At 40.7% G+C, this 23,549-nt stretch overlaps 1 protein-coding gene across 1 annotated transcript; it reads right to left on the bottom strand.

Moving 5' to 3' along the window:
- Window positions 1-5,381: 5,381 nt before the first annotated feature.
- On the bottom strand, window positions 5,382-18,976 carry LOC138366089 (glutamine-rich protein 2-like). Its single transcript, XM_069326820.1, has 3 exons — window positions 18,897-18,976; window positions 11,946-12,954; window positions 5,382-5,534 (listed from the first exon to the last, which is right to left on the bottom strand). The coding sequence occupies exons 1-3, from the start codon at window positions 18,974-18,976 to the stop codon at window positions 5,382-5,384; spliced, it is 1,242 nt and encodes a 413-aa protein (XP_069182921.1).
- Window positions 18,977-23,549: the final 4,573 nt, after the last annotated feature.

Raw genomic sequence — 23,549 nt, 5'->3', positions numbered from 1 at the left:
CATTGCTCTAGATAATTGTCAAGAAAAAGTACCGCTGTAGCTTGTAAACTTCACAGTAACTCTAGTGACTCGGAAAAAATTAATAAATAATACCCTCTCTCTCTCTCTGCCTCTCTCTGTCTGTCTGTCTGTCTCTCTCTCTCTCTCTCTCTCTCTCTCTCTCTCTCTCTCTCTCTCTCTCTCTCTCTCTCTCTCTCTCTCTCTCTCTCTCTCTCTCTCTCTCTCTCTCTCTCTCTCTCTCTTCTCTCTCTCTCTCTCTCTCTCTCTCTCTCTCTCTCTCTCTCTCTCTCTCTCTCTCTCTCTCTCTCTCTCTCCTTCCTTCCCTCCGTCTTTATTGCCCCCTAATTTTTCCCGGCACACAAAGTCTTACCTTCATTATTCTCTTTCTCCTTCATCTCGCCGCCAGTGTTGCCAGAACGGGAAAAAAAGATACAGAGAAACCAATAATAAAGTAGGCTTTTTGAGGGAAAGGGCCGCGGTTCGTCCCTTTGAACCTGCCCCGAGGAAAAAAAAAGGCCAGAACACTTGCCTTCTGCCTCCGTGATCCACCGGCTTGTTATTGCCAGGCAGGGGGTCATAAAACAAAATATTTCAGCTATTGTAAGTACGTATATGTATACATGTCGAATGACACCGCCGGCAGTTTAAATTACATGCGTAAGGAGAATGTATTTTATATTGTTGAACAAGGTGAATGTTTTGTGGTGAATTGAGAGTTTTGAGTGTATTTGAGTTTGTGTTGGCTTAAAATGCGTTGGTCAACATGCGTTGACATCTTGCGTTTGGTCTCGTCAACCAGCTATCAGGACCTGGTATAATTAGTCCTCCCGCCTGTCGGGAGTCCTTTCATACTTGCTTCTAAAACTATGAATGAATATGGCTTTAATTGCCTCCCGCTCTGTTGCCGTCCACTTGTTTACCTGGGGCTCAATTGTGTTTCTAACTTCAGCTTGCATCCTCTCATCCTTCGGCCCTTCGAGTGGGAAAAAGTGTTTAGCATTCGTCTTATCTAACTCTTATCTCTCATCTTACGTTATGATCATATCTAATCAGATCATAATCGCTTGTAGCGATGCTTTATTGAACAGTCTAATTTTGTCTTCATATAGAAGCAGTTTTATGTTTGGGTTTTCCCGTTCTTGTGTTTCAGAGCGTAGGGCTTTCTTACCGATGCCGCATACTCTAGTTATAATAATAATAATAATAATAATAATAATAATAATAATAATAATAATAATAATAATAATAATAATAATGTTTGTTAATGGAAAGTTCATACATACAAATTGAGTTACATGAAAAAATGTTGGATTTCTAGATAGAGCAAGTATATACTATGCTTAAAGCCACGAATATGCACAGTGTTTCGAACATGAGGATCTAGAACATGCCTGAATAATTTCCTGCTTAGGCTCCTAAAACTACCTGTATGTTGCCTCATGCTTACAGAATTTCTTTCCAGCTTTTCCTAAGATAATTTTCTTTAAATTGTCCTCCTATACTTTACTTGGAATTAATGTCAAAGATAATTAACTATAATTTAATGATCGTATTCTAACTCTGTTCTTGCTTTTTTTCAGAACGTTCGCCATTTAATAGCTATGTGGGAGCTCCTAAGTCTATGATGTCGCTTTGTAAACCCCTAGTTAGTGGATTACAAGTAGCATTTCACTTTCTGTTTGTTTTCCTGGACATATCTGGTCAAGTTCTACTGTTTGTGTTATATATAAATTTGTCAGATTGCATTCCTAGTGACCACAGTGACACTCATCGTTGTTTCTACGAGTTTCGTCGTCAGTAGCTAATGTTTATTCTAGTTTGGTTAAAGCCTTCTGAAATGTTTAGCAAAGTTCTTCAGAGTACAGATCACTTCACCTCTTTTTTGTTTTTTTCCTGCATATATTAGTAAGAACACACACACACACACACACACACACACACACACACACACACACACACACACACACACACACACACACACACACACACACACACACACACACACACACACACACACACACACACACACACACACACACACACACACACACACACACACACATATACACACACACACACACACACACACACACACACACACACACACACACACACACACACACACACACACACACACACACACACACTAAGGAAGAGTGAGGTTATATGACTGAACAAGAACATTTTCATATACATTTAAGCAAGTCTTGGAGGTCAAGAGTCTTGCCTGAGCTTCACGTTTCATTCTCTGGAATTAAGTTCTGCGACGAGTTGAAAGTACGTGACTATTACTATTATTCCAGTCTTACTCTACCTCTTTTTGTTGTATATATATAAATAATATAAATAATATAAATATATATATATATATATATATATATATATATATATATATATATATATATATACATAAATTCCTGCCTAATTCCTTTCTGTTTTTAAATTATCTCTCTCTCTCTCTCTCTCTCTCTCTCTCTCTCTCTCTCTCTCTCTCTCTCTCTCTCTCTCTCTCTCTCTCTCTCTCTCTCTCTCTCTCTCTGTCTCTGTCTCTCTCTCTCTCTCTCTCTCTCTCTCTCTCTCTCTCTCTCTCTCTCTCTCTCTCTCTCTCTCTCTCTCTCTCTCTCTCTCTCTCTCTCTCTCTCTCTCTCTCTCTCTCTCTCTCTCTCTCCTAAGGTCCTCACCACCCACCCTCCCCCAAATAACTCCGATGAGAGCGATCGCTTATAAATTGCAGCCAATGTCGTAATTGCTACCTTCTGCGGCCGTCTCTTCTATCCTTGTACATAACTCCCACTCAGGCTATAATCATCCGTCTAATTGGACCTATATTTTGAGGCCAGGGGGAGACCGGGAAGGGGGGGGGGGATGGGGTAGGGGGCACCTTCAGCACGAGTACCCTTTATCTAGGCCGAATACGACAAGCTCAGCTGGTTCGGATGGAGAGGAGGGGTATGAGAGGGGGGTTGCGATCGCTCGAACGGATATCTTTTGGTTCGTGAGGGGTATCCGGAGAGGTGGGGGTGAATGACCTGGATGGTTGTGTGGTTTGGAGAATGGGTGATATTTCATTGGTGTGTTTGTCTATGTTTCGATGATAGGGTTAAAGGGGGGGGGGCTCAGTTAGTTCTGAAATGGGTTGATGGTGCTTAAATTTAATATATTTTTTTTGACGAGTTTCCGTAGTCATAATCGTTTTTCCATTGTCACTATTTTCATTGTCATATATGATGTGATCATTATGATCATCAGTGCTCTAATTTTCTGCATTGGATGAAAACCTACACTTGTGTATCTTTGAATTTGATGTAAAGAATGGCACCAAGTCTTTTGTACTCTCATGAGTGTTATGTCAAGGTCTGAGTGTGTGGTTAGGACGAGACTTACATCTCATCGACTAATTGATTGGTCATTGAGATGCAAGTCTCGTCCTCATCACACACTCAGACCTTGTCAAAGCACTCAGGCGAGTTCGAAAGACTTAATGTAATTCTTGACATAAAATTGACAAATACATAAGTGTGGTTTTTTTTAACCAATGTTATTATGTCTATGAGAAGACATTACCATTACTTATCCTTTCATTATAATCATCACTATCATCATCTCATCATTATCGTCATCGTCATGCAGTCCCGGCTTGGAAAGACACAATATTTACGGAGAAATGGAGTAAGTTCGCATATATACAATTAGACTATTCACAGAGTTAAGGGGGACTTATTTACACCCAAAGGCTGAGAGAAGTCAGTCTAACAACGTTGGAAGAAAGGAGAAACAGAAGATATGATAACAACGTTTAAGATATTAATTGAAATTAGGAAATTAGACAAAGAGACAATGTTAAAAATGAGAAGCAGTATGACCAGGAAACACTGGCGGAAGCTGGAGACGCAGATGAGCCAGAGGGATGTGAGGAAACACTTCTCGAGTGTGAGAAGTTCCGAGCAAGTGAAATGGCCTCCAGTAAGTGGTGATGGTCGAGGCGAGCTCAATAAGCCACTTCAGAACGCAATGCGACGAAAAATATGAGAAATGAAAGTCACCAAGGGTTAGAAAAGTATGGCAAGCTCATCTAGATGAGTACGCACACACACACACACACACAGACACACACACACACATATACACATACACACACACACACACTCACCCTTCACCGAATATAAACTAAACAAGGAGATGAGCCTGAGGCAGGTAAAAAGCGGTAAACAGGTACAAAACACGTCAAAAAGAAAGCTTAGTTGAAAAAATTATCCTCAGTTTTCAAAGAATACATGACGATACATCAGGCAGTCAATGGTAGCACCGGACTACTGACACCCAGAGAAGCTCTCGCTCCTCAAACACTATTAGCTAAGCACTCACTAATTCTCACATTATATAAAATAAGCATTTTTGCCCATCACGTTAATCAGAATTTTCTTGTAAAGTGCACGAACGTTACCTTCTATATTTATGATACACCCACAATAGAAAAACTAAATACATATTATCTCCTAAGAGCTATCAGAACTACGGACGCAAATTTGATTCATAGATTTATCTTACTTTAAAGTGGTCAATGATATTGTGTATTTTCATGGTACAATAGTCTTGAATTCAACATTGAGGCGGGAGGGATGGAGGAGAGTCGCAGGTTAAAGCCGTGAGCTGGAGAGACCGTATACGGGTTGTAATGTGATGAGGTCAAAATACTCGCTATCATACCCAGAAGAGCTGCATTCCAAGAACGAAGACAAGAGGAACCGGAGGAGTGGACGGCCTCCGTGTTGACGAGACGGATACCCGTAGGAACAAGTGCAGGGGAGAGAATTTGCAGCTGACAAATATTGCCATCTTGTCGCCTCCTTCAGGTCGTAAAACAGAAAAATCGACCCTCACCTCTCGAGAGAAAGACATACTCTCGCGTCTCTCATGTCTCTGAGGGACACTAGATCCATCTGGATAAGTTACCTCGGTCACCTCTTTTCTGTCTGTCAGCGACATTCTGCCACCTTCTGATTGAATACATCTTACACACTTTATCTTTCTCTCTCTCTCTCTCTCTCTCTCTCTCTCTCTCTCTCTCTCTCTCTCTCTCTCTCTCTCTCTCTCTCTCTCTCTCTCTCTCTCTCTCTCTCTCTCTCTCTCTCTCTCTCTCTCTCTCTCTCTCTCTCTCTCTCTCTCTCTCTCTCTCTCTCTCTCTCTCTCTCTCTCCCTCAATATCTGATGGTCAACCTGGAATGCTCCGTGTACCTCTGATCGTCTGCATCTAACGATTTTTCAACATCTGACTATCTGAAGTTATCTGATTGTCTTCCTATACCTGATGGACATGAACCTGTCATATTAAACCAACATATGAGGTTTCACTGATCAAACATTCTACCAACAAATGACGTTTAGCCAAACTTATGATGCTCTTCCAACACCGGACGTTCTTCCATCTGCTCTACCAACACCTGATGCTCAAATATGAGATCTTCCAACACCTGAGGCTTTACCAACACCTGACACTCTACCATAAGCTCTAACACCTGACTTTCTGCTAGTCTCTATATGCATTACACAAAACATGAATTTCTTCTCAAGCCATGTTGTTTTACCAACACCTAACGTTCTGCCAACACCTGACGTTTCAACGGTACGTCCTAGCAACCACCGTCATATAATACCAGCAACACCTACTAGCACATATATTTAGGACGGTGTTGACTGCTGCCGCCTCCAGCGAAACCTTCCTCCAACCTGCCTGCAGGTATGGCCGAGGTGTGACCCAAGGAACACGCTTAATTTATAACGAAGAAAGTCATTAGCTATCACCGGTTTTATCGTCCGATTTTTACGACTACGGCAGGCATAGTTGAGATTAAAAGTGTCTCTTCGGTAACTTAATTATCCTAAACCTGTTTCAGATCTCGTCCAGGATTCTCTCTCTCTCTCTCTCTCTCTCTCTCTCTCTCTTTCTCTCTCTCTCTCTCTCTCTCTCTCTCTCTCTCTCTCTCTCTCTCTCTCTCTCTCTCTCTCTCTCTCTCTCTCTCTCTCTCTCTCTCTCTCTCTCTCTCTCTCTCTCTCTCTCTCTCTCTCTCTCTCTCTCTCACCCCCTCCCTCTCCCCCCACCATGCCGACAGACGATAACACAAAATGCTTGAATTATTTTGTTATCCTAATTTTCATGTCTCTTCCTGTCTTGCTTATGGTCAGTTTCTTTACATAATGTGTAACATGTTTATTGTTTTAGTCTATGATGAGTCGAAAGAAGCTAACTGATGAGTTGCTTTAATGAATGATTCAACCACTTTAAACTTGTTGGTACGTATTGAAATATATCCTGATAGAGAGCATATATAGATGGATCTTACATCCCCATAGCCATTGTTTGGTAAGCACATTTAGGCAAGGACTACAGTGATGTTAGTCAACATGTAAGAACCTTTTGTTCAAAAGTTCGACCATAATTATCAGTGTGTCGCTTAGTGCGTGTGCCTCTTGTGGTAAATAAACTCTCTTTGGTGTACTCACCTAGTTGTGTTTGCGGGGTAGAGCTTTGTTTCTTTGTCCCGGTGTGTGTGTGTGTGTGTGTGTGTGTGTGTGTGTGTGTGTGTGTGTATGTGTGTATTCACCTAGTTGTGTTTGTGGGTGTTGAGCTTTGCTCTTTCGGCCCGCCTCTCAACTATCAATCAACCAACTGTTACTAATTTTTTCCACACACCCACACACCCCAGGAAGCAGCCCGTACCAGCTGTCTAACTCCCAGGTACCTATTTACTGCTAGGTAACAGGTACATCAGGGTGAACGAAACTCTGTCCATTTGTTTCTGCCGGCCCCGGGAATCGAACCCCGGTTCACATGACTACGTATCAAGCGTGCTGTTCACACAGCCACCGGCCCTGTGTATGTGTGTGTATGTGTTTACTACTTGTGCTTGCAGAATCGAGCTATTCGATCCTGGACCCCGCCTTTCTAAACAATCTATTTTTTCTCTATTATGTCTAATATACATTATGTTTACTACTCTCTAACACACATCCCCAGAAAGCAGCCCGTAGCAGCTGTCAAACTCCCAGGTACCTATTTTATGCTGGGTAAACAGGGGCATTTGTTTCTGCCTCGCTTGGTGTGTTTGTGTGTGTGGGGGGGGGGGGAGGTGGTCACCTACTTGTACTCAACTAGATGTGACTGTGGTTAAGCTGTAGTGTGGCTCAAGGTGTAGCACTTTCGTCTCGCAAACTAGAGAATCTGGGTTCGAACTTTTGGAGGTATTGGCGAATCATTGCAAATTTGTTGACAAGTGTCTGACGCGAAGTTATAATTCCAACAACAACTGTCAATGAAAATCACATCTTCCTTTTAAATTGTGTATGAAGGTGGCCTCTGTGGCTTCCTTGTCTAGTTAAATTACTCTCTGGATTACTACTTTTTCCTTAAGAAGTATTTGTGTCTGATTCATACACCTTATCTGTCTCTAAAAAAAACTAATTCATGATATCTTCTAATCTCATTAATTAAAAAAAAAAATTACTTGCGTTCCAACCTTGATAATTTCTTCACGATTTTTATCTCATGTCTTTCTGTCTCTCTATTCACTCTCTCTCTCTCTCTCTCTCTCTCTCTCTCTCTCTCTCTCTCTCTCTCTCTCTCTCTCTCTCTCTCTCTCTCTCTCTCTCTCTCTCTCTCTCTCTCTCTCTCTCTCTCTCTCGTCCTAAATCCCGGACTCGAGTACGTAAACCTGATCAATCACAAGTCCATATCTCCACATTGTGGTACGTTGGCAACAAGGACTTCAGACGCCAGATAACCTTCACCACTAAAATTAATACCATGAAGCGCAGTGTGATGAAAGGCGAGAAGAAAAAGAATATCATAATGATAGAGTGGAAAGGAGAAGAGGGATAATGATTAGAGTAAGGGACGTAGGAGTGGTCCATTGGAGAGAAATTGGAGGACACGAGGATGATGATGATGAGTATTATTAAGATGATGATAAGGAGAATGGTAATTGGTGTTTGATGATTACGATGGTAACATCGTAATCAAAATAACATTCATTTTACTCGTTGTAGCAGTTATTTTCACGATGAATAGACTTCACGCCATCCAGAACTAGACCACATGACAATTTGCATTTTTTCTACCATTGTGAATACGGATCATTTTGGCACGATCACTAGCACGGAGCTATCAGCCCCCCAGTTGAAAAAAGTTACATTAAAATAAATATTCAAAACATGATTTTCAAGTAAGCCATTTATATTAAAAAAAAACAAAAATAGCTCCCAAGCTTTCCCAGCATGTTTGAGCTAGTCGACTGTGATAAGGTTAACGACACCACTCTATCTTCAGAAAAGCCTTTGATGTTATACTACACAAAAGATTTATCAGAAAGGAGAATGAAATTATTATTGGGATATACCGGAGTATTGGGAAAAATAAGTTCATTGTATTCAAAATCGCTATGTTGGACAATCGAGATTTCATAACGAACGAATGAAGAATACTGTTTAATGTTGACATTTTGTAAGATCATACAAATTTGCCAAGTGCTTTTTTCGAGTTCAATTTCCTTCACTTATACCTAATATATCACTAGAATGCTGGAAACGACGCACAAATTACGCCGAATTTGGCATAGATAACTTGTGCAAGTTTACTTAGCAGTTTTGTGAGGTAGATTACCTAAGATGATAGTAATTGGTCATTCACTGGGCGTTTGGGGTTATCTTAGACGTAATAATAGTCAAAACTATTTTAGAAGGAAATATCAGAGACTCACTCTACCTTTTGACTCATTTAACATGGTGCATAATTGTTTATTAACTAAGTTATTATTTATAAACTGCCAAATTTCTCGATATCGAGACCTATATCACATGATATCTAGAACTAGACTTCATAATATTTATAACATCTAGAACTAGACTCCGTGATATCTACAACATGAAGAACTTGACTACATGACAGCTGGCCCAACCACTTGGGCTGGACGGTTGGGCGACGGCCTCGCCTCATGCAGGTCGGCGTTCAGTCCCCGACCATCCAAGTGCTTGGGCACCATTCCTTCCCTCCCTCCTATCCCAAATCCTTATCCAAACCCTTTCCAAGTGCTAAATAGTCGTAATTTCTTGGTGATTTCCCCCTGATATTTCCCTCCCTCCCTCCATGACATCTGTAACATGAAGAACTAGACTCCATGACATATGTATAACTAAACTGCATGATATAAATAAACTTCACGATACATACAACTACACATAACTGCCTTTATATCCTGCATCATTTTATTTAGTGTGTAGATGTCTTCCCGATGGAGACGATCCATTATTTACAAATATCTTCGGCTTTAGTTGCACGGGATTTTTCTAAGAAGTCAACAACTTTTAAGAATATCTGAACCACATATTTGAACCTGAGGCATCACCTCAACAAAAATTTTTACCTCAACAAAGATTAATTGCCATCTGAACAAAGAGAGAGTCAACAATAACTGTCACCTCACAGATTGACAAGTACGACAGAAGACGAAAGAAAAAGGTAGTTGGTATAGAGTGCACTGACTACAGACGCTACTAGCGACCGAACCAGCCACTAACAACACCCATCCAGACAAGGACCGAATATCGAGATCGAAGCACACCACTCAAAAACAATCACAAAGAGATCTGGTTGTCTGTGACCCCGCGAGACACAGAAGACGGCTACGGAGGTGGTGCAAAAACACGCCCCCGAATGACGCCGTCCATTAGCGTGTGACAGGACGCGACAGACCGAGGACATAAAGACGGGGCAGCAAAGGACGCCAGGACGCTATCGCTCTTACCTGCGTCTTATCGGTAGGTCATTAGACCGCAGGTGTCAAGAGGTTTTACCGTAGCTACTGACGCTGGCTGCTGCTGCTGCGCTGACGGAGATGCTGGAGTGACCCGCTGCAAGGGTAGAGGGGAAGTGGGTGTAGAAGGGAGAGGAATTGGAAGATGAAAAATGAAGAAATAAGGGTAGGAAAAGAAGCGTGTTGATGCTAAGAAGCGAAGGAGGAAGGAAGTGACAAAGAGGAGGATGAAAGGGGGAAACAGAGGTGGTAGTGACGGGTGGTAGTGGTGATACTGGTGGTGGTGGTGATACTGGTGGTGGTGGTGGTGGAGACTGTGTTGTGTTTTGATGGTGATGGTTTTGATGGTATTTATTTCTGGTGGAAGTCCTTCCACCAAGAATTGGACGCAAGTGTGTGTGTCTCTCCACGAAACACCACTGCTATAAGATGCAATAAAAACCATTAAGGAGTTCCAACAAAATGTGAAAACCAGTGAAATAGTCGCTGGAAACCCCGGAAAGTAGAATCCGTTGTAGCACTCATTTCTTAAGTCGCAATAGTTAGCGCTCAAGTTATTGTTAGCGCGAACGTAGTGCACCAACACGGCCGGGTTTACTGCGATGTTAAATTCAGTTAACAGGCTGTTAATTAAGTAAACAAGCTGGTTATGGCCAAGGCCAAAGCAGGCCAGGAGGTGGAAGGTCGCTCGGTGTTCAGAGGGTTTCATGGCTAGTGAATGACCTGAATAGGATAAGGTCCCCGTGAGATAGGAATCGTCAGGATGCTGGTATTTCTGATGGAGCTTTGTTCTTGTAGTGGTGATTGTGGGAGTTGTTGCGGTGATTGTGGGAGTGGTTGTGGTGATAGTGGGAGTGGTTGTGGTGATAGTGGAAATCGTAACTAAAAAGGGTGTTTATTGCTCCTGTTGCTGAATTTTGCTCTTGCTGCTGTTGTTATTGCCCATTCTGTTCTTGATAATGCAACTTATCCTATAAAATTGAACTGTTGCAACCTGAAAACGTGAAGTTTTCAGGCTTAAACGGGTTTTCATGTTTTCAGCTTTCTCGTCTCTATACAACGCGTCCTCCTGAGGTTTCTCAACATCAAGAAAACGGTTAATATAAAGTGTGCTTTTAGAACCTACCAGAGGACCCAAAACAGGAAACGGGACAATTCGTCACTTTCGCGAGCAGCTTCCATTTTCTAGAACGAAAATTTTTGGCCTTATGTAACGCATATGAGCGAAAAGCGTCGTTCTCTATAGGAGGACAGGGATAAACAGGTATAGGAGGACATGTATTTAGCGTATAGGAGACACGCTATAAACGTGAAAACACATTTTCACGGTTTCTTATGCCAATTAAATAATTACTTTTCCAGCTTTTTCTTATCAACCGTCAGAGTGAGATATAATATTTAGTATCGCCCCTTGATAACCATAGTCTTGATTTTTTGTAGCAAATTGCAACATGCTACAGCTGTTCCAATGGAAAGATATTATTACAGGTTTCACTAATGGTATAAATTAATAATTTTTTATTTGTTTAGTAATTCTCAGTGTGCAGTTATTACTCTTATAATGAATATTATCATTTACATTTTTTATTGAATAATATTATGAACGCATAAAATTAAATATGATAAATATATTCACCAATCAATTTGAATTGAGAACCCGAGTCAGAAGCATTAATAGGAATACAAAGGGATTTAATAACCATGTTAACTCGCCCAAAAAAAATTGATCTCTATCGTGCAGAGTTCTTTATGTTATGCAAAGTGTGTTTCAGCATCGTTCCTGCTTCCTTCACAGCATGCAAATTTTGGCGAAATTCCTGCTTGATAAACATGGCCCATTTTTTGATGTAATATTTCGTGGGAAAAGAGATTTTCCCTCACACAAAGTAGCTCGCGAGAAACACATATACATACGCGCAGTGAGAGAGGTAAAGAGAAACTGTGAGGGGAGAAGACGAGAGAGTGAGATAAACGAAAGAGAAAGAAGGAGAAAGAAGGAGAGAGGGATAGATATATATCAGAAAAAGTTAGAGGCACATGGAGATAAATATATTGACTTAATTTTAGGGATAATAATCCCTCCCTGAGAAACACAACCTACCGACAAGTATCCGCTTCTTTCACAACCCTCCCACGAACATCCGATTCCCTCATAACCCTCCCACAAGCATCCGCTTCTTTCACAACCCTCCCACGAACATCCGATTCCCTCATAACCCTCCCACAAGCATCCGCTTCCTTCACAACCCTCCCACGAACATCTGCTTTCTTCACATCCCTCCCACGAACATCCGCTTCCTTCACAACCCTCTCACGAACATCCGATTCCCTCATAACCCTCCCACAAGCATCTGCTTCCTTCACAACCCTCCCATAAGCATCTGCTTCCTTCACAGCCCTCCCACGAACATCCACTTCCCTCACAACAATCCCACGAACATCCACTTCCTTCACAACCTTCCCACAAGCATCCGCTTCCTTCACAACCCTCCCACGAACATCCGCTTCCTTCACAACCCTCTCACGAACATCTGCTTTTTTCACAACCCTCCCACGAACAACCGCTTCCTTCACAACCCTCCCACGAACATCCGCTTCCTTCACAACCCTCCCACAAGCATTCGCTTCCTTCACAACCCTCCCACGAACATCCACTTCCTTCACAACCCTCCCACAAGCATTCGCTTCCTTCACAACCCTCCCACGAACATCCACTTCCTTCACAACCCTCCCACAAGCATCCGCTTCCTTCACAACCCTCCCACGAACATCCACTTCCTTCACAACCCTCCCACAAGCATCCGCTTCCTTCACAACCCTCCCACAAGCATCTGCTTCCTTCACAACCCTCCCACAAGCATCTGCTTCCTTCACAACCCTCCCACAAGCATCCGCTTCCTTCACAACCCTCCCACGAACATCCACTTCCTTCACAACCCTCCCACAAGCATCTGCTTCCTTCACAACCCTCCCACAAGCATCTGCTTCCTTCACAACCCTCCCACAAGCATCTGCTTCCTTCACAACCCTCCCACAAGCATCCGCTTCCTTCACAGCCCTCCCACAAGCATCTGCTTCCTTCACAACCCTCCCACAAGCATCCGCTTCCTTCACAACCCTCCCACAAGCATCCGCTTCCTTCACAACCCTCCCACAAGCATCCGCTTCCCTCAGTTCCCTCTACCACTTTCTCATAACCTCCTCCCCCTTTTCAAACGCGCTCTTCCTCACAACACCCTTTTCAACAATCTCTATCACAACCCCCCGTCCCCATCTTTCTCTTCCTCACAAACTCTCTCCCCAACAATTTCTTCCTCACAACCTCCTGGCCAGAACTGTTGATCACAGTGAGGAGCATTACAGAACCCCAGCACTCGCTGCACATCAGGAAGGCAAACATCACTACATCTGTTCTCTACATCGGACCTTTTTTTTGGGTTAATATATTTATCACTTAACCGGTGACGGACGCGTGTTTGGCAGTTCTGCTTGCTGTTTACACTGTGCGAGTAATTAATATTAAAGCAATTATAATTTACATTTGTTTCAGTGTTCAGTGTGAATATTTCATACGTGGTAATTATGTATGTATATATAATTATGCAGTATATATATATTTCTTTAGGGTATGAAGATAATTTAGATTACTCTACCGTTTGTACTGCATAACCGTGCTCGCTATTCTCATTTGTCTGGTGGAGCAGCAGATGTGTTTTAAACTGGCAGTTCTTGTCTGGGCTTGTAGATGGAAGTGCATATTTAAGTGTAAGCTGGATATTGATAATTGAATACGAGTGCTTGATATGCAGTGCTTCATTTTTTTTTTGCAGGGATATTCCTCTGCGGGCCCTAAGCCTCTGGCTGGCCCAGTAAGTGTTGCTTGTTTCTGTTTTACTTGGGCGGAGTATGAGTATTTATGACTCGTATGGTCGCTTCAGTAAGATTTTGCCATATGTGTTTAACAACTTCTGCTCTGTTGAATCTGAGTTGAAATCTTAACCTATGTGTAATGTCTTACTGTCGCAGTTTCTGGCGATTACATCGGGTTTTCTGGTCAGGATATTTTTGTTGTGTGCACATATAGTGTGATCTTCTATTAATCGTGATTGTTTGTATACTGTCAGGTGCCTTAAGGGAAATGTTTTTGTCTTGTCTATATATTGAGATCGTTAGGTATGAGAGTCTTAGAGCGGGCATATATAACATTAATAACTGTATAACTAGTGTCAAAAGATTGTTGTTTGCTTAGCTAAACGAACTAGGGGGCTCAGTTCCTTAACCAATTATGTGCCTCTGTAACCCTTTACATCACCGCCCACGGGATGGGTATGGGGTGCATAATAAAGAAATTGAATTGGCATATAAAGGTATAGACAACAAACATCTTTTTAAGTGCATTCCATCTCTGGTAAGGAGAATTCTTTATGAACAAGATGGTAGTGTTCTAACTCTTGCTTCATGAAGTGAGATATAATTACTGATCAGTGTTGGTAGGGGTCACGTTTCTTTGAATAACTTTTTCATTACTTTTTTCTCCATTTTGTGAACCAGTTTCACAAGATGAAGGTTCCAGTTGGACATATATAGATATGTTTCAGTACTAGAGAATCGTAGGTGGGAGAGGTTCTGGAGTAGTGTCCTCTTCATCATGGTTATTTACCTTTCTTTTGATATCCTCTTCCACAAACCAATACAGTATTCGCCATCGAGGAGCACGTGCCTCACTCCAGTGAGTTCCTCGCCGACCTGCTTCCAACTGGAGCGGTGTGAAGCGACGCGGCTGATGTAGGCATCAAGTACACTTCACTTGTTCAGGCGAGAGCACTCACTGCTAGCATTAAGGAACAGCGTGGGTACCACATATTTCTTTCTCCCATCGGTATCGGTATCAACAACGCGGGTACCGCATATTTCTTCCGTTCCTCGTAAAAATGCCAACGTAATGAAAACTTGTACTAGGGATGTCTTATCTGCAAGGAATTAATTATAGTAATTTGCCGGGCTCGGCTGACACGATTTATGGGGGATACTGCTTTATGGACTGCTTATTATTACCTTGAGAAATTTTCTGGTATTTATTCTTTGGACACTGAATCAGCTGAGGACACAGTCAGGACGGGAGATAGACCCGTGTTCTTTGTCTGTCTCTGTCCTGGTTAGACTTACCTTATATCTTATCTAATTGTATTTGTGAGGGATGAGCTTCGACTCTTTTCAACCTACCTTTTTTCACCCTTTGCGTACTGACGTGTGTATCATACAGTTCGCCCTCATTGCCTGTCTATATATATATATATATATATATATATATATATATATATATATATATATATATATATATATATATATATATATATATATATATATATGTCGTACCTAGTAGCCAGAACGCACTTCTGAGCCTACTATGCAAGGCCAGATTTGCCTAATAAGCCAAGTTTTCATGAATTAATTGTTTTTCGACTACCTAACCTACCTAACCTAACCTAACCTAACTTTTTCGGCTACCTAACCTAGCCTAACCTATAAAGATAGGTTAGGTTAGGTTAGGTAGGGTTGGTTAGGTTCGGTCATATATCTACGTTAATTTTAACTCCAATAAAAAAAATGACCTTATACATAATGAAATGGGTAGCTTTATCATTTCATAAGAAAAAAAATTTGAGAAAATATATTAATTCAGGAAAACTTGGCTTATTAAGGAAATCGGGCCTTGCATAGTAGGCTGAGAAGTGCGTTCTGGCTACTAGGTACGACATGTATATATATATATGTATATATATATATAAAATTATGTGTGTATATTACATATATATTTAAATATATAATACATAAATATTCATATATATATATGAATACATATAAATAAATGCAATACTGGGAATTTGTTCATCAGTATGGAGTTAGATGGAATTCGACCAAATACGACATAATGGCAGAGGACCCACTGAAAGAGGCCATCGGGTATAAGCAATTTCCTCGAGTCTCCCGCCCTTTAAACCCAATGAAATTCTCACTCAGTGAAGAGCCTTCATCTCCCAGAAAATCTGGAATGTGGAAGACCCTCGTGACGATCATCGCTAGTAGTGAAAACCCCTTACTACACACGATCTACACCGGGCGTAACCCAGGTATAAAAATATATATATACAATGAGAACAGAGAGAATTTACAATACTGTATCTACACAGCTATACACAGAAGCAGCAACAGGTATTGGTTTTCTAATTTTTAACTAACTTTAGAGAGTGTGTCTTGGAATCACTTTGCAATAATTAGATTTTCTAGTACGATAGTTTTTGGACTTAGTTAAAGTATACGTCAAAATACGACGTACTACTTGGAGGACGGGTTGTATTATATATATATATATATATATATATATATATATATATATATATATATATATATATATATATATATACATATATATATATATATATATATATATATATATATATATATATATATCTATATATATATATATATATATATATATATATATATATATATATATATATATATATATATATATATATATGACTGAAAACTCACACCCCAGAAGTGACTCGAACTCGGGTGTGAGTTTTCAGTCGCATATAGTCCTGGGGACCATATATGCTTGTTCGCATATATATATATATATATATATATATATATATATATATATATATATATATATATATATATATATATATATATATATATATATTAGTATATTTTGGTAGCAGTCTTTCCTGTAGACATATATTATTAAATATGACCGAAAAAGTAAGATTAATAATTCTAACACGAATTTTCTCAATCTTTCGTACATTTCTTTTCACTGTTGGAGGTAAATCAAAAATCAATTCTCCAAAATTCATTTTTATTTCTAGTCTGACGCGACACGAGCGCGTTTCGTAAAACTTATTACATTTTCAAAGACTTTAGTTTACAAATACACAACTGAATAGAACTTACGTATCTCCGATTTTATATCTACATTTGAGTGAGGTGGAAGGGGTGATGTGGCATTAATCAACACAAGACAGAACAAGAGGTGGCATTAATAGGGTATTTATTTCATCAACACAAGACAGAACAAGGGGTGGCATTAATAGGGTATTAATTTCATCAACACAAGACAGAACACGAAACAATGGGTATTGAATAGAAGTGTTTGTAGAAAGCGAAGTTTGTAGAAAGCTTTCTACAAACACTTCTATTCAATATCCATTGTTTCGTGTTCTGTCTTGTGTTAATGAAATTAATACCCTATTAATGCCACCCCTTGTTCTGTCTTGTGTTGATGAAATTAATACCCTATTAATGCCACCTCTTGTTCTGTCTTGTGTTGATTAATGCCACATCACCCCTTCCATCTCACTCAAATGTAGATATAAAATCGGAAATACGTAAGTTCTATTCAGTTGTGTATTTGTAAACTAAAGTCTTTGAAAATGTAATAAGTTTTACGAAACGCGCTCGTATCGCGTCAGACTAGAAATAAACATGAATTTTGGAGAATTGATTTTTGATTTACCTCCAACAGTGAAAAGAAATGTACGAAAGATTGAGAAAATTCGTGTTAGAAATATTAATCTTACTTTTTCGGTCATATTTAATAATATATATATATATATATATATGTCTGAAAACTCACACCCCAGAAGTGACTCGAACCCATACTCCCAGGAGCAACGCAACTGGTAACTACAGGGCGCCTTAATCCGCAAATATATATATATATATATATATATATATATATATATATATATATATATATATATATATATATATATATATGTCGTACCTAGTAGCCAGAACTCACTTCTCAGCCTACTATGCAAGGCCCGATTTGCCTAATAAGCCTAGTTTTCATGAATTAATGTTTTTTCGACAACCTAACCTACCTAACCTAACCTAACCTAACGTTTTCGGCTACTAACCTAACCTATAAAGATAGGTTAGGTTAGGTTAGGTAGGGTTGGTTAGGTTCGGTCATATATCTACGTTAATTTTAACTCCAATTAAAAAAAATTGACCTCATACATAATGAAATGGGTAGCTTTATCATTTCATAAGAAAAAAATTAGAGAAAATATAATAATTCAGTAAAACTTGGGTTATTAGGCAAATCGGGCCTCGCATAGTAGGCTGAGAAGTGAGTTCTGGCTACTAGGTACGACATATATATATATATATATATATATATATATATATATATATATATATATATATATATATATATATATGTATGTATATATATATATATATATATATATATATATATATATATATATATATATATATATATATGTATGTATATATATATATATATATATATATATATATATATATATATATATATATATATATATATATATATATATATATATATATATATACTCCTCATTCAAGCTCATACATATATACAAGAGGGTGCCGGTGGCTTAGCGGACATAACATTGGACGCGTGATCCTGTGGTCCCGGGTTCGATCCGAGGCGCCGGCGAGAAACAATGGGCAGAGCTTCTTTCACCCTGATGCCCCTGTTACCTAGCAGTAAATAGGTCCCTTGGAATTAGTCAGCTGTCACGGGCTGCTTCCTGGGGGTGGAGGCCTGGTCGAGGACCGGACCGCGGGGACACTAAGCCCCGAAAACATATCAGGATAACCTTACCTCCTTTTCACTCCATTCCTCTTTCCCTTTATCCCTTTCACATGTTTAACCATCTTTCTTATCGTCTTATCTCATCGTTTCTTATTATCATTCTCCCACTCCATTTCTAGTTGTCACCTCCCCATCGTTCTTCCTCATTTCTTATCTTTTTATCTCCCCTCTTTCTTACTACCCTCCATCACACTATATTCCTTCTTCTCGAGTCCCTCTCTTCTCATCGTTTAAATGTCCTCACGCCTCTTACCTCTATATGTATTTATTGACTTTATTTCTTATTCTCCATTCCTATTCACCCATCTTCGTATTCTTCCCTCTCTATTACTCCATCCCTCCCTTCCTAACGCTCACTCCCTCCCTCTCTCTTCATCACACTAACCGTACCATTCCTCGACTCGTTCCTTTCACATCAAAACCTCCTCTCCTACATTATGCTCCTTAGGATTCCATCACTTATTTCTTCATCACTTATTCCCCTCTTTTCTCTCTTTTCCTCCTCCTCCTCCATTGCTAATCGCGGTTAATTTATTATTATTAACATCTTTATTGACAAAATTAATTACAATTTTGCCTAATCTGAGGATTTTGATAGTCTTATTAAATTGAGGATAATGCTAGTATTCACTGTCGCGGTTAATGCCTCTGTTTCCCCACCGCCTGACCAGGACTCCCTGGCCCCCCTCACAAGACGAGATGCCGCCAGCCTCACGCGTCTCAGTATATTCTGAATGAGCGTGGCAAAGTCTTTCTCCTAAGATGGGTAGACCCAGCGTGGGAGATATTTCCATCACTTCAAGCGTGGGAGATGCTTCCAAAGTGGAAGCCTAGTGGACCAAACTCTCACAAGTCAAGCCTGGCCTTGGGCCGGGCTTGGGGAGTAGAAGAACTCCCAGAACCCCATCAACCAGGTATCAACCAGGTATCAACCAGGTATCAACCAGGTATCAACCAGGTATCAACCAGGTATCAACCAGGTATCAACCATGGTTATTTTTCATCTGCGGCATTGGCAGTACGGCCTTGCATCACTTTCAGTGTAGAAGGTACTTTCTTAAAGGACTTTCATTTCAGAAAATACTTATTTACATCACGCAAATTATGCTTAAAGAGTACTTGAAATACTTTCAACATGTACAATACTTTAAACAGTGCTAATGATAATGAAAACAAGTGCAAACTATGTTGTATGTTAACGTCTCACACCCTCATCCACTATGTTCTTGATTGCTGGCTGATTGATGTGTACAGAAATACTGAGATGACAACTGGTCCTGAATAAATAGCTTGGATGTGTCACAACGGAAAGATTGATGATATTCTGGGGAGACATGAATTTACACCAAGATTGTAACCTTTTGTTCAATTGTCTGAATGTTTAGTGTAACTAATGTCTGTGTACTTAGTAATTAAAGTATGTGTGTGTGTGTGTGTGTGTGTACGTCTGGTATCATACTGCAGGTGAACAGGAAGAAATATATATATATATATATATATATATATATATATATATATATATATATATATATATATATATATATATATATATATATATATATATATATATGTTTATCAACTAGAATGTCCAGTAATATGTTGAATTAGTGAATGCTGAACGTGTTTTCGGCTCATATCGCCTTCATCAGAGCAAGATCTTTCTTGCTCTGATGAAGGCGAATTAAGCCGAAGACGCGCGTACACAGTACCATGACCACCGCACCATTGATCATATACAAAAGCGTTGTACTGAAGGGGATGAGAATAGCTTGAACTACCTCATACCTTTGTGTGAATTTATTACTCAATAAACATTTCAATTTAAATTATTTTAAATAATTACAGTTCAGACAATACGTGCTACTAACACTCAATATGAACAGGATCTACAAGCAGGACTTCCCGCATTGACAGTGTACTCACCTAGTTGTGCTTGCAGGTTGAGCTTTGGCTCTTTGGTCCGGCCTCTCAACTGTCAATCAACTGGTGTACAGATTCCTGAGCCTACTGGGCTTTATTATATCTACATTTGAAACTGTGTATGGAATCAGCCTCCACCACATAAATGCCTAATGCATTCCATCTGTTAACTACTCTGACACTGAAAATTAAAGGCTCTTTCTAACGTCCCTGTGGCTCATTTGGGTACTCAGTTTTCACCTGTGTTCCCTTGTTCGCATACCACCCGTGTTAAACCTGGTTAACCTTATCTACCCTGTCAATTCCTCTGAGAATTATATAGGTTGTGATCATGTTTCCCCTAACTCTTCTGTCGTGTGTACTTACCTAGTTGAGCTTGCAGGGGTAGAAATTTAGCTCTTTTGTCCCGCCTCTCAGCCGTCAGTCAACTGTGTGTGGAGGTTGTGTGTGTGTGTGTGTGTGTGTGTGTGTGTGTGTGTGTGTGTGTGTGTGTGTGTGTGTGTGTGTGTGTGTGTGTGTGTGTGTGTGTGTGTGTGTGTGTGTGTGTGTGTGTGTGTGCGCGCGCGCGCGAGCGTGTGCGTGTGCGTGCGTGTCGTTTTCCGGACACGAGATAACGTCACCTGGCCAACATACTTTTCGAGAGGTCGTTGAAAGTCATCTGTGGTATCTCTCAACCGAACACGTTCATCTTCCCCCACACCACCGCTGCTCGCTCCTTCTGTCTGTCTGTCTGTGTCTGTCTGTCTGTGTCTGTCTGTCTGTCTATTTACCAGTTTCCATATTTTTAATAAAATTTGGCATGGAATATTTGGGTGAGCTTTGCAATATGGAACGACGATGCGATTTGACATGCAACCTGATTGTTTTGAACTGTTGCTGCATTGCATTTCAAGCATCAATGTTATATATATATACGAGCATCTATAACTTCACTGTGGATTATAGTCCATTTAATCCTCTGTTCATTGTATATGAAGATCGTGCCCTTTGTTAATTTTGAATGATTTCTGAACAATACTGGGTGGTGTTGCCTTGCCTACATATACGGGACCTGTGTAATTGCTAGTATGTTTGCCTTGCATATATGTTTATATGTATGTGTATGTTTACCTGTATGTATGATTGCCCTTACCTGCACGTTTTCTCATACTTTTATGAAAACCTGAACATGTATGCTCACCCCTCATAATTCTGCTGCCATGCTGTCCCTTTCACATATTCCTCCTCCCCCTGCTACTCCCCCTGGTTTGTCAGTGATGGTCCTTCCCTAGTTTGTCAGTGGTGGTCCTCCCCTGGTTTGTCAGTGGTGGTCTTCCCCTGGTTTGTCAGTGGTGGTCCTCCCCTGGTTTGTCAGTGGTGGTCCTCCCCTGGTTTGTCAGTGGTGGTCTTCCCCTGGTTTGTCAGTGGTGGTCCTCCCCTGGTTTGTCAGTGGTGGTCCTCCCCTGGTTTGTCAGTGGTGGTCCTCCCCTGGTTTGTCAGTGGTGGTCTTCCCCTGGTTTGTCAGTGGTGGTCCTCCCCTGGTTTGTCAGTGGTGGTCCTTCCCTGGTTTGTCAGTGGTGGTCCTTCTACGGTAGCGGTCATTTGTCCACCAGCTTCTCCGACCCAGCCACATCCCTCCAGGCTATACCTACCATGGACCTCAGTAACACAGCAGTGGCTGGGACAACCAACATCCTGACCACAACCTGACTCATGGAAGGAGCAGCTAACCGATTAGTTTCTCCGTCTCCTGCCATTACCAGCAGATTTTTGTTTAGCTTTTGTTTTTTTTTCCTTGCGGGTTCTGTTGCTTCTAATTGTTTACCCCGAAGGGTAAGTTTATTGGGCAGCGTCACTTATAAGGTGAGTGAACGTATCGCCATAGGAGCATGTCCAACACTTTCAAATAGTTAGAAAGCCTACTGGGTTCGTTCATTCTTTCACACTTGTGCGCTGATGCAGCTGCGACTTACTTAACTGTCTCAAGTGAACAGTTTATCATACGTGAAAATTAAGATTTTCCAACTCCTCTAAACGTATGTTGTTATGCGGGTGCAAAGTGGGGGGAGTCTTTCATGAAGAGTATCTATATTTGACAAATAGTGTTTTCCTAATTCAATGTTGGGTTTATTATTCTGCTCGTGTCTCTAAAGTTTTATTCCTCGTGCTGATGCTATTGCTGGTGGCGGTGCTTCTGCTTCTGTTGCTTCTATTGCTGCTACTGCTGCTGGTGCTTCTGTTGCTTCTACTGCTGCTGGTGCTTCTGTTGCTTCTACTGCTGCTGGTGCTTCTGCTTCTGTTGCTTCTACTCCTGCTACTGCTGCTGGTACCCCTGCTGGTGCTGGTGGCGGTGCTTATCTGTTGTTATTTCTGTTTGTGCTGATGGTACTACTGATGCTACTTCTGCAGGTGGTGCTACTACTACTCTTGCTCAGGCTTTACCTGCTGAGGTTTTTTCTACTGCAAGTGCTCCTTCTGCTTATGTCGATGATGCTACTGTTGATGTCCATGCATCTCCTACTTGCTGGGGAAAAGTCAAGAAGCAAAATTTCGTCGAATACATTTTCTCTCCCTTTCCAAAAACACTTCTCTAACAGACAACAGTATAAGCTGAAAGAATAGGAATCCCTCTCAATACCTTATGTCTCTCTCCCTCTCACTCACTCCCCTTCTCTCTGTCCCAGCATTCTGTCTCTTATCTTCCCTCACCAAATCATGCTATCTTTCCCCTAGGGGATTTAGCATGACTCTAGGGACGCTCATCCATCCACCCAGCCGTCCCCTATCAAAAGAAAAAAATATATGCCGCGCCTGCTGCCGCAGACCGCGTCTGTGGTGGGTGGTGGTCGGAGGGAGGGGACAGGCTGGTGGACAAAGCTTACCACAGTAATTTAAGGTTCTATACAATAGTAATTGGGGGTAGTCTAGTGCCATTGGGCGCAGGTCTACTTTGGCAGGAGCGATTAGCCTTAATGCCGGTCTGACCGAAGACCGGCGCAGAAGAGGCTGCGCTTCATCGGGTATTAATGACTGTGGTCTGTAGATGGGCAGATAAGTAAGGTAGTTGGCTGGTAGGTAGGCAGTTGGGTAGATACAAAGCAGATAACTTTACATAAGATGTTACTTAGCATGTATATATATATATATATATATATATATATATATATATATATATATATATATATATA

The sequence above is a fragment of the Procambarus clarkii genome, chromosome 18 (genome assembly GCF_040958095.1).
Source record: "Procambarus clarkii isolate CNS0578487 chromosome 18, FALCON_Pclarkii_2.0, whole genome shotgun sequence".
NCBI lineage: Eukaryota > Metazoa > Arthropoda > Malacostraca > Decapoda > Cambaridae > Procambarus > Procambarus clarkii.
Note: the sequence above shows the minus strand (reverse complement) of the source record. Positions and strands in the feature narration are given on the sequence as shown.

Excerpts from the sequence above, each read along its gene's own strand:
- LOC138366089 (XM_069326820.1), bottom strand. The coding sequence starts at position 18,976 with ATGGAGGAGGAGGAGGAAAAGAGAGAAAAGAGGGGAATAAGTGATGAA. Across the intron at positions 12,955-18,896 it reads GGAATCCTAAGGAGCATAAT|GGTTGTGAAGGAAGCGGATG; the intron begins GTAGGAGAGGAG and ends TGCTTGTGGGAG. Across the intron at positions 5,535-11,945 it reads GGGTTATGAGGGAATCGGAT|AGACTAGCAGAAAGTCAGGT; the intron begins GTTCGTGGGAGG and ends TAATGCATATAG.